At 40.7% G+C, this 12724-nt stretch overlaps 1 protein-coding gene across 3 annotated transcripts in view; it reads left to right on the top strand.

Annotated features, from left to right (window-relative positions):
• LOC105386979 (serine/threonine-protein phosphatase 2A 56 kDa regulatory subunit gamma isoform) overlaps positions 1-12495 on the top strand; it is a 47405-nt gene extending 34910 nt beyond the window's left edge. For all 3 annotated transcript variants that reach the window (XM_048630343.1, XM_048630342.1, XM_048630341.1), the window contains 7 exons: positions 224-354; positions 5746-5863; positions 7210-7322; positions 7833-7995; positions 8579-8808; positions 9104-9266; positions 9963-12495. In XM_048630343.1, coding sequence (XP_048486300.1) covers positions 224-354; positions 5746-5863; positions 7210-7322; positions 7833-7995; positions 8579-8808; positions 9104-9266; positions 9963-10112 — 1068 coding nt within the window. In that variant the 3' untranslated portion in view covers positions 10113-12495. The remainder of the gene's footprint in view (positions 1-223; positions 355-5745; positions 5864-7209; positions 7323-7832; positions 7996-8578; positions 8809-9103; positions 9267-9962) is intronic.
• The last annotated feature ends 229 nt before the right edge of the window (positions 12496-12724 follow it).

Below are 12724 nucleotides of genomic sequence, written 5' to 3'. Positions count from 1 at the left end.
CCCAGTTTCACCATACTCTGTTAGATCATAACAAGGAATTCGTTGTTGACTTTATCTGTCAAGAATTTAGTATGGTGATGACGTATTAATTGATGGCATTACAATGTAACAGTATTACTAGTTAATGATCTATGGTGAAACCAGACATAAAGTTCATTTGTGTAACTGAGCGATAGACAGTCAAACATTGACATTTCGCTTAAATATATTTTTTATCTTTCAGTTACTGGAGTTATTTGACTCCGAAGACCCCCGCGAGAGAGACTTCCTGAAGACAACCCTGCACAGGATATACGGGAAGTTCCTAGTACTACGTGCCTACATACGGAAACAAATCAATAATGTATTCTATAGGTGAGTACTGAGTACTTAACTAGTGCTTATGTTTGACAGTAGGGGCGCGATTCTATAGGTGAGTATTTAACTAGTGTTTACATTTGACTATAGTTAGGGCGGGAAAATAACCTCCCAGCGGAATACAGTAGGCTTATACAGAATAGAATTTTATCACTAAACTTCAGGTAGGTTAGTATTTTAGGACTGTTTTTCGGTAGCATAATGGAAGTTTTTCAGAATCTCGTGTCAGATATCAATCTGCCAACAGAATGTTCACTGAAAATAAACATTTTGTATGTATATGTACGGTTTCCGACGCCAGGTGGGTTACTATACACTGACGAACGAACTAACGAGAGTTGTGTTACACGTAATCGAGAAACTTTGCAACGAGATATAGTCGTGACTTCGTTTTTCGTCTCATAGAGTGACCCCCCTGTGACTAATGCTAATCTTACGAGCCTATTCTTTCACTATGGTGGCAAACCAGAGTCCACCTCTAGTGATTGTCACTGGCACTAAGAAGTCATGTACTATCATGTACATATTTATATCATGTATACCTTGGTACAGTACGGAATAATACTCAGTTAAGGTGAATTTTACACGTTCCTGCTCAGAATGAAAATTGCTCGTTCGCCTGAAGAGACATAATGGATGGCGTTGTAATTATTTTAAGTGGACATTTACATAATTTCTATGACTTGTCACACACTGATTAAATGCGCATAAATTAGGAGACGCAAATATAAGACAAAATATTATGTACTTACTTACCTATATATAAGCGTCGTATATCTGCAGGAAAACATTTACAAATAAATTATGAATATTTAGAGATGATACATATTTTTGTCAGAAATATGTGCCGAAGTATTGCACTGCCCTACCTATTACAACACAATTCCAGATGCACAATGCATGTGCCAAATAGTGAAGTGATACTATACTCGCGAGCAACCAAATCGACTCAAGCCTTGACGGCGCAAACATACATTAATACAAGTAAAATTATGAATAGAAATAATAAAAATGATATGTCATTTAAAAGCTTAAGATGTCAGCTTTAATTTGATATCATTATTATTGAAATCCATTCATCATTTTTGAAATAAATGATGTCTGAACGCAATTGTAGGAAAAACGGGAATTTAGGAAAAAAGGGTATGGGTATCGTATTATACAAATTAAACAAAAAATGTTAAGATAAAAATTTATTTATTTAAATCAATACTTTGTATTGCCCCCTCTTGCCCTAATTACAGCCTGCAGCCTGTTTCTCATAGACCTTATCAACTTTTTGACAGTTTCCTGAGGAATGCCGTCCCACTCCTCTAATAAAGCTGTCTTCAGCTCGTCCACGCTTGCAGGGACTGGATTCCTGGCCCGAACTCTTCTTTTGAGCTCGTCCCATAAGTGTTCGATGGGATTCAGGTCAGGACTGAGCGCAGGCCAGTCCATCGTGCGCAATTCCTTCTCTCTCAGAAACTGCCGACTGACTCGTGCCGTGTGGCAGCGGGCATTGTCGTGCATTAGCACGAAGTCTTCACCGACAAATTCTGCATAGGGCACAACATGACCGAGTAGAATGTCGGTGATGTACCGATCAGCTGTTAACCCGCCTCCTCGGCCGCCTCCAGGCACGAAAACAAGTGCGGTTTTTCCCTCTAGAGAAATACCAGCCCACATCATGCAGGAACCGCCGCCATATGCTACTGTTTCAGCGAAACAACATTGGGCAAATCGTTCCCCCGGACGCCGGTAGACCCGGCCTCTCCTGTCACTGCCATGCAGACACACTCTGCACTCATCAGTAAACAGGACCGACCGCCATTGCGCAATGCTCCAATCGAGATGCTCTCGAGCAAACTGAAGACGCGCTTGTCGGTGGCCTGCAGTCAATTTGGGGCCTGATGCAGGTCTTTTTGGTGTCAAGTTGGCTTCCTTCAAGCGTCTTCTCACTGTCCACTCGCTGACAGCCACTTGTCGTACACGTCTCAGTTCTTGCTGCACATCAACGCCCGTAAGGTGTCGATTGCGCAGCGAGGTTGAGACAATGAAGCGGTCGTCTCTCTCTGAAGTGCAGCGGTGGCGGCCCGTTCTTGGTCTTCGATTGAAGGCACCAGTCTCTTGGAACCGTCTGTATACTCGGGATACAGCAGACTGGCTCAAGTGGAGCTGGGCAGCGACTGCTCGCTGACTTAACCCTTGTTGCAGCAAGGCAACAACTTGAGCAGCTTCTTCTGGTGTGGTATCCATGGGTTTGCGAAAACAAGGAATACAATGCAACGAGATGTGTACCGGTCAACTTGCAACAAGCGACTGATAAGGTACACCGGATGTGGAAAGGTTTTATAGCGGGATCAGGTAGCGCAAGGCGTGGATTCCTAATGAGGTAATTAACACTGACGGGCAATTAAAATGCGTCATTAAATCTGCGCTTAGTTTTTTTTTATGGTATTGATCTTAATTGAAAGCCTAATTCTTCAGCTTTCGAATGACATATCACTTTTATATTTACCATTTATCGTTTTAGGAAAATCAATGTATATGTGCGCCGTGAAGGCTTGAGTCGATTTGGTTGCTCGCGAGTGTATTTGTACGCCCCCAAAGGGCAGGATGTAGCTGTACTAATAATTTCTGTACCTAATAACTTGCCATTTACCTACATTCATGCAAATAAAAAATATTCTATTCTATTGATGCAAATAAAATATACTGTGTCTATATTAACGTCAACGGCAGGTGGAATTTTATCACTGCACGTGAGTATATGTTACATTAAAATTCCTAAGAATAGTTCATTTCTAATTACAAAAGTATAGTTTTACGCTAAAAATAGTTTCTATCGTATACTAGGGACCCTCCAGGCTCCACAACTCTAATCTCACACTTGACCTAATCCTCCCACTATTCCGCAACAATCTAGGAACGACATGTATGACCCAATTCCGGGGTTAACGGGGTTGATTTAAAGCCCATCTACTGGGCCGTGTGGCACAGTTGGAACTGTGGAATACTCATCAAACGAATATGGGGATCGAATGGTATAGTGGTTAGTGAATGAATCAACGTTTTGCCGAAGGTCCCGTGTTATATCCTCGACCGGGGAAAATATTTTTTTTAAGACTGATATTTGTACACGGGTCTGGGGTATCCATTTAATATGTAGCTTATGTATCTGTGTAGTTATATCAGCTGTTCGATACCCATTACAAGCTCTGCCTACTTGAGGTCGGATGGCCGTGTGTGAAATATATTATTATTATATTATTAATACCGGTGGAGGCTCAAGTAAATACACATCCAACACATGTAAAAAATACATAAAACATATCCAAAATGGTGACCCTACCGGGACAGTCCACGCAAGAGACAAAAAGTCTTGCGACAGCTATCTATCTCGCTCGGACTCATAAGACCCATTAGTTAGGCAATGTATGTGAGTCCGTATTACTATTTACTAGATCGTAATTTTGTTTTTTTTCTCTGTTGGCCCAGTCTGTGTTAGTGTAGTCTTTGGGAGTAATTGGCCCAGTAACTCAAGGACTAATGAAGGTTAGGTGTACAATATATTTCGGCTGTTTAGCTACCTAAATGTTTTGCTGTTCATGAGAAACATAAAATTCCATTGACATATATATTACTGCGTAAGGACAGGCCAAACCACTCAAGAAAATGGCACCCGCGCGTTGGCCCTAAAATAGACATTTTAGGGCCAACGGTCCTCAGTCGACAGTTGTCTGTGACGGAGAGATGAGTGTTTGTTTCTTGTGTAAATATGCCTATTTTTGTTGTGAAAGGCTACAAAAACTATGATACGAAGGTCAAAAAGGAATATGGAATATCGTATCATCCTTAATTAATAAATAAACACATTTTAAAGCGATAATTATTTTACTAACAAAGTCTACAATGGCCGCACGATGTAACCTTGTACGGACGTCCGCATGCAACTCACTCATATTATTATGTACCTACTGTCCGGTGACGGTAAAATATGAACGCACGTACAAGGTTGCGTCGTCAGGATAAGCAGCTCGGCTCTGACATAGTTCCAACAAATTATGACAGATGGCAGTTATTTTGCTTGTATGAAGAAGGTTTGAGTAAAATGTTCTGAAGGGCGTATCCTTCCTTTTGAAATCATTGTAAAATTCCCTTTTTGTTCATGACATGATGGTTGAAGGGGATGACTCGTGGATGTGAAGGAAACCGCGTGTTGGTAATACTGGATACTAGTTTATTGTTGCTTGTACAGCGAGGTCCCGTGGAAAGAGGCCGAGACTCCGCCTGTAGCGGCTTATATGCTACCACCACCCCCGACACTGCGCCATCTAGCAGGATGTATAGGAACTTAATAGTGTAGTAATGCTTAATAATCGATCTATGCAAGTAGCCTGCGAGATAACGCTGTGTTTACATAGGAAACTAAGTAGTTAAACCTTCTAATTTATAGATGGCGCCAATATATTGTTAACACAGTTAACAATGGTGTGTAGTTGTTACATAAAAAGGTTAACAAGAACTTAAAGCAAATAAACATGTGCATGTTCATTCATTCAAAGCCTTATGTCTATGATAATGACTAGAAAAGAAAGTGACAGAATCCCTCCATCCCTTTTATATTTGATTAATCGACAAATATCTTATTAAGTTTGAATTAAGAATCCGAATGGTTTTCTTTTTCAAAGACAAACAAATGCAGAATTTTAATTAAGAATTCGAATGTTTTTCTTTTTCTAAACACAAACAAATGCGATGGCATCGCATCGGTCGCAGTGCGGAGCGGTCAGCGTGGCTCACTCGAATATTGATTTTGACCGCGATACTTTTTAATGACTTGCAAGGAGCGTCCACTGCAGTTGGTTAACTTACAACTGAAAACGAGGGATGTTATGAGTTTGAGGTCTGCATTTGTGTTATTTGTATCTCGGGATTTATAGTTAATAATTAGCCCTAAATATTCTATTATTATCACACACAAATTACTTAACGGATTTTAATGAAATTTGCTATTGGATCACACAGGCTTTTTTATCCCGACATTTCCGGGGAAAACCTTTTAAGAATCAACGGTAGGTATTCGCGGGTAACAGCTCGTAATTATACAAAACAACGTATTTTCAACAAAAGGTGCCATGCTCAGCATAAAGTTTGTTTATATTCTCTGAATTATATTCTTTACTTTTATCTCCAATCTCCAACCCGTATGCCAGTGGATCATGTCATGCTGTGCGTTAGTATTCTATTTTATAGGGGGTTTTAAAAGTGGTACAAGTACTAAGCCGAAAGGGGGTGAATGTCATTCCGACCAAATTTTGCTTTACAAGTTTTAAAATTCACACTTTATTTTACTTTGTTGGTTTCGTGACCTTTTACTGAACATCCTGTATATTCACACCACAGGTTTATCTACGAAACGGAGCACCACAACGGAATCGCGGAGCTGCTGGAGATCCTCGGCTCCATCATCAACGGGTTTGCGCTGCCGCTCAAGGAGGAACACAAGATGTTCCTGCTCAGGGTATGGAACACCTCTTATATTTATTGTTATTTTGGCTTTATACAGTCATAAAATTAGAGAATTTGAACCTTGTATTAGATATGTACTTACGGCGATACGGCTCGCGACCTATCACGTGATTACAAAATGTACAACGAAAAGTGTGTTTCTTGCTTGCGAGGCACCGGTGACTTCGGGGATTACAGTAGTCGTGAGCATTATGTATGTAGATGATATACCTACCTACATACACTCGGAGAGCCGATAAAAATCAATAAATTATCTTTTTTAATCACGTGACTTTTTTACTATTGACATTTTTGTCACGGATTTCCAAAATTCGAAGAACTAACGTTGTTTAGAAAGATGGATGACGAAATAAATACTACATAACCACAAACTGATGGTCAGATTGAAATTACTTCTTAACCTTTCTGAGAAATCGAAATAATTTCTTCAATAACTTTCCATAAACATTTCTCGCGAATACCTTTACTGATCTTGATAACTGGCGAATCTAATTAGGTATTTCATAACCGGCCGGTAATCTGAGTTGGCTAATCAAAAGCTATCAAGATGGGTGGCAGTATTCAAGGCATATCTTCTGGCTAATCAAAATGCTTAGAAGTCTATGAGCCTATAAATTATCTGTAAGGCCAATCGGAAAAGCTGTTAGAATTATAAATTACCTTAAGGAGGATGTTAATCTCTGTCTGCCTGCTGGTATTATGTTGGTTAACTGGTTCTAGTAACTATAGCAACCGTTATGGAGAACCTGGTTAGTAGGTACTTTCTTTATCTTTATAAACTCAGGCTTTTTAACAATATTCCTTTTGTGAAATTATAGTTTGTACATATTAAATATAGTTAAAAAAAACGTGTTATTGGCTACACTTTGTTATGATGTGATCACAGCTCACATGCAACGGCTATTACCTACAAGGGTGGCCAAGTGGTTGACGCGGCTATTAGTATAGCCAATCATTTTTAGATCGGTGTCTCGCGTGTGTAGTATGAGCGATGTGTTAGCGCTGCATCAACTAACATTACTCTTACTGAACTGCCTATACTTATGCTGTTCCATCTAAGATTTCGATGAAAATGTATTTAAGTGCTTTATTGCTCCAGTCAACTGTCTAACCCATTCTACAGAATGTTGCAAAAAGGGTATACTAAGCCGAAACCTACGTTCGATATAACATGCTGCACACGTATTTTTCGGCCTTGTAAGTATACCCTTCAAAGGTTCCACTCGAGAGAGCCACGTACACGAACTTCACCCCCTATGAAGTATATATACCCTTTTTGCAACACCTTGTATAAATAGATACATAAAATCTTTAATTGTTTCTTCGTTTCTATTCCAGGTGCTACTCCCACTGCACAAAGCGAAGTCTCTGTCAGTGTACCACCCGCAGCTCGCCTACTGCGTTGTGCAGTTTCTAGAGAAGGACCCCTCCCTTACGGAACCCGTAGTTAGGTCAGTATAATAGAGCTTAAGAATATTTAGCCCCAGTTTTACCATACTCTGTTAGATCATAACAAGGGATTAGTTGTTGACTTTTGACACATCTGTCATTTTATAGAGATGACGTATAATTGATGACATTACAATGTAAAAGGGGTGTTAATGATCTAAACTCTAAAGACTACGGTGAAACTAGGCATGAAGCTGACCTCCCAATAGCGATGTTCCATGCAGCTATGCTACGACGATGTGTGTTGTGTGAACAAAATACTACTACCCTTTCACTAGTGTGCTATGACTTTTCAGTCCTATGATCAATGAATATGAATGGTTGATATCAAACGCACATTGCACATTGTACGTACAGTGCAACTAAAAAGTCCTGACAGTAAAGAGTGCGATTTTAACATTTTCTGTTATTTTCTTACATTTTAAAAATAAAATACCGAGCATTTTTAGACAGCCCCAAATTGCTTCCGGCTCTATACTAGACCTTTTATTTAATTTTTTTTTTAATCCCAGAGCGCTACTAAAGTACTGGCCGAAGACGCACTCGCCCAAGGAGGTGATGTTCCTGAACGGGCTGGAGGAGGTGCTGGACGTGGTGGAGCCGGCCGAGTTTCAGAAGGTCATGCAGCCGCTGTTCCGCCAGCTCGCGCAGTGCGTGTCCAGCCCGCACTTCCAGGTGAGCTAGATGGCGCCACCGGCATCACGAGTTCATACGTGGTGTGACCGCTAGGTGGAGCCACCGTGTGTGGCTGTGTTCCTATTGAATAGGAATGAGTATTAGTAAGCTCGCGCAGTGCGTGTCCAGCCCGCACTTCCAGGTGAGCGCGGCAGATGGTGGTGCGCTGTTGGCTGGTGTTGCGGTGGGGAGATACTAGATGGCGCTGTTAGTTGGTGTTGCGGTGCGGAGATACTAGATGGCGCCATCGGCTTAAAGAGTAGCTGATGATACGCGAGCGCGCCGCTAGATGGCGCTATTAGTTGATGTTGCAGTAGAGAGATACTAGATGACGCCATCAGTAGTTTTGTCTACGCTAGGTGGAGTCACTGCACCACCAGGTTAGCAAGTTCGCCACTAGATGGCTCTGTTACTTGATGTTGCGATGGGAAGATACTAGATGGCGCTGCTAGCACAAAAAGTGTGTAGTCATACGTTGCGTGAACACTAGATGGAGCCACAAACTTACACACACATACACTTCTCACAACATCCTTTTTCTCGACCTCAGTACCTAAATAAACCAAATTTTTTTCCTCCTCAGGTGGCTGAGCGGGCTCTCTACTACTGGAATAACGAATACATAATGTCTTTGATATCCGACAATGCGGCTGTGATCTTGCCGATCATGTTCCCCGCCTTGTATCGCAACACCAAGAGCCACTGGAACAAGACTATACACGGGCTGGTGTATAATGCGCTGAAGGTGTTCATGGAAATGAACCAGAAGCTGTTTGACGAGTGCACACAGCAGTATAAGCAGGAAAAACACAAGTGAGTGGATATTGTTTTTGTTCACATTGTCTGACGATAGATATCCTACAGAACAGCATGCCAAATGCGACTTTTTACACATGAAATGAAAACTTTTACGGATAGTAGTAATTTTTGCGTAGCGCGTGATTCGCCGCCTCTTTCACGAGAAAATGCCTTAAATAATTTGCATGATAGTTGGTACGTAGAAAGCTAACACTCTGGACTAACAAACATGCTATTTCTTACCCCGCGGTTAATCTCATGGTAACAGTTAGTAACAAATAATCAATTTATTTATAACTATCACCCTCAGAGAGCGAGAACGCCAGCACCAGCGCGAAGAACTCTGGAGGCGGCTGGAGCAGCAGGCCACGTGCAGCCCCGCGCCGCCCCCCGCGCGCCCCGCGCCGCCCTCCCCGCCGCCCGCTGACGACCGCGCGCTCACCCACCACACCATCGAGCAGGAGGCGCAGCAGGTAAACTCTTAAACTACTGCTAGGTGGTTATGCGAGCCTGGTACATCTATTTGAGCTTCAGTTACGAGAGCAACCGCTCGCTCACCCGTCAGAGTGTAGCAGCTAAGCTCCTATGTGCTACTGCGACCCAGGTACACTAGCTCATGTAGGTATGTTGCGCATTATACACTTTCTAGGTCCTCTTGGCATTGGAGGTGTGGGTAGAATGCGGCTTTTCCGGTTCGTCTTTTTAAAGCCCGCTCTACTACCAGAGCATAGAGATGAAAACGCAGCATGTAAGTTATAATGGTGTATATTGGAACCTGGTACTTGGTCTGGAGGTTATGGGCGAACGCTCACTTTCCCAGAAGAGCCTCGATCATAAGACGCAGCTAACCTCCACGATGGCGTTGCTATCCTAGTAAATTTACACTTGGTTAAAGCTGCGTACAGACCGGCCCAACGAACACCCAACAATGGATATTTATCAGACGAAGGTCAACGAAACCCGTTCATTGGCGTTCGTTTGGCCGGTCTGTACTCAGCTTAACAAAGCTGAAAGTCTTTGCACTCATGATGGTTCTGCGATGTTACTTAACTGTTATTTCACTTCTTCTAGATAGGGCATCATCAGTGGTGTCATATATTACGATGTTACAAAGTTTCATTTTTCTCACCCTACAAAAAGTTTAACGCCCTAAATTTCCACGTCCGCAGCTCCGGAAAGGCGGGTACAACTCGAAGCCGGCGCCTCTCCTGCGCAAGAAGTCGGAGCTGCCGGCGGACTCGGTGACCGTGAAGGCACTCAGTGACCACAAGCGTGCCGACCCCTACCTGCCCACGCCGCCCGACGTCAACAACTGCTAGCACCACCCGCCGCCGCTAGATGGAGCTGCTTTACGGAACGCTAAACGCCTGACAGCTTTTCTCTTCAACCTCTATGGTACCCTGGTACTTTATTCGTTCGTTCGCAAGCTAAATTATGCGGAATGTTTTCTTTTCTTCGTGTCACTTCCACTTTGCATTTATTTTTAGATAGTTTAGCGTTTCATAGAGCACCAGCGGGTTGAAACAATCCCCCCGTTTTAAAGTATTGCATTTGAACACTCTTGCCGTTTTGTTGGGCTGCAAGAGTATCCAAAATCCCGCGTAAAGCAAATGGGTCTTGCAAATTTTATATAAGATTTTAGATAAATATATAATACTTGCTAAATGATAGAAGTGCGGAGGAGTGGGACGCTCTGGGCATGGCACGACACACATTGTGGTCTATATTGAAGTGAATGTTGCATGTTGTTGTGGTTATATCCAATTGTACGGGGCACTCAGGGCATGGCGAAAAGATGGTAGTGTTTGTAAGTTTACGTAAAAAGAGTGACATCTTCAAACGGACCCGAAATACGCGCCCGAGTGAAGATAGTCCTCTGTCTATTCAATATTGCTTCAGGCCCCTAAAATTGTTGTTTAATGTTATACTACATGTACCTTGTTGTAAGAGAGATAGTTGTAACGAACACCTGTGTTAAAAATACTCCGCCATTTCATAGGCAAGGAAATGAGGGACCAAAAGCGATGATTACAATTTCATATCGACTGAATTTAGTACCCTGTCCTGCCCTATTCGTCGTTTTTTGTCCCTTATTAAATCCAAGGCCTAATAGAGTAACCGTTATTGGATAATCAGCTACGTAGACTATACTTTGATAATAAGGTGTTAAAAGTTAAACAATTACTACGCACAGATGAAATTAAATTGCGTCGAGTAAAGTGAAGCCAAAATATTTGCAACGTCCCGTAAGAAAATGGCTACCCTTCGTTTGTAAACTAAAGGCTTGGGACCCATTCGACTGTCAATTCTGTTGCAAAACTCTGGATATGCGTAGTAATATTGTATCTATGGGAGGCAAGCGCCTGCAAATCTATCCTATTATATCCTATTAAGCGAGTACGTGTGTTCGATATTTTGTAGGAGCCTCGTCATTCGTTATGCGATAAAACTCGCAGTTTCCCATACCAATTTGCCTGATACTTGCGTATACATAGACTTGCAGACTTTTGTCTTGTATGTGTAGTGATAATATGTGTTTTTCGTTTCATTGTAAATTGTCAATATACATCACAACGTGCGCGCGTTAACATGCTTAAAGAATTGTATTACTTAAATTATTTTTTTATATAAGTAATATGTTAAATTGATGTCACCATTCCACAAAACGTAAACCACCTATGGCAGCGAAAATAATCATGTTTATAGTAATTGGAAACTATCCATAATTTTAATATTACCTAGTTATAGCGGGAATAAAAGCAAATCATGTTTATACACGTCAGAGGATTGTGTCGCAAATTTATAAGAAAACTGTAGCCATTTAATTTTGCTTGAAGTTTATCATAGTATCGATCCCAGTTTTAAACAAAGGATAGTGGCAAAACTTAAACAATATAATATAAATCTGCGATTCAACCATATCTGTCTAAATATAAGATCTATTAAAATTATTGTTTAATGAAAACCAAAAATGCATTGACTTTATGTTTAGAGGAAAACTGTAATGTTTATCATGTCCGATTAGAAATAGTTTTTTTTTAATAACGCCTTATAAGACAGTGCTGGAAACTAAATTTGCACCCGATGAATTTATAAATTATAGATGTACACTCACGGTAATGAATTTGGCGTTTATGTTTATATTTTGGAGGAAATAATTTATTGGTTCAACAAACCGGAATCAGTGTGCCAAAGCGATTGTCATGGGTCATCAGAATGAAAAATCTTTGAGAGAGATTTATTTATATTTTTATCATTATTATTTTAAGAGGGAGTGGTTAAAGCACCTATATTGCGATTATAATCATAATGGTTTAACTATTTCCATTTTATCTTGAAAGTATCTATCTCTATCATATCTAAAAAGAAAATTCCCTCGTAGGAATACTTCATGATAGGTGGATTTCGAATTTCAGTTTCTGTTTGAATGTATACAAAAAGCTTCTGGCAAGCAATGTGCAATTCCTTGTTATTTATATACTTTTTCCGTTATATTTGTAAAAATAAGGTCAAAATCTCCGTGAGTGATAATATTATACAGATCACACTTTAGGGATATAATTAAATTGCAAGCTGTTCAGTAAATTGATAAATTTTGTATAAATATTTATAACGACACTGTAACTGTTGATAACAAAATATTGTAACAGATAAACATATAAGGTGCTTATGATTATCGTTATAATACAAAGTTGTGCATAATATGCGTTTCTTTTACTGTTCCACCACAGAGATGTTTGCATGAGAGGATACATGAAAGGAGCCTATCCGGATGACGCAATTTCAGGCTGCTTCCCCAGTAGGTAAACTGTTCGACTGAGTTAGCGGTGGCGTAGCGTATAGTGTTCATAGTTCGCTCCATTATACATAGGTGCTTACCCCAGTATATCGCGGATTGACTGCCAAATGTTTATTTATTTATTTATAGACA

The sequence above is a fragment of the Plutella xylostella genome, chromosome 25, assembly GCF_932276165.1.
Source record: "Plutella xylostella chromosome 25, ilPluXylo3.1, whole genome shotgun sequence".
In the NCBI taxonomy this organism is placed as follows: domain Eukaryota; kingdom Metazoa; phylum Arthropoda; class Insecta; order Lepidoptera; family Plutellidae; genus Plutella; species Plutella xylostella.
This window is presented reverse-complemented; position numbering and strand designations above follow the sequence as displayed.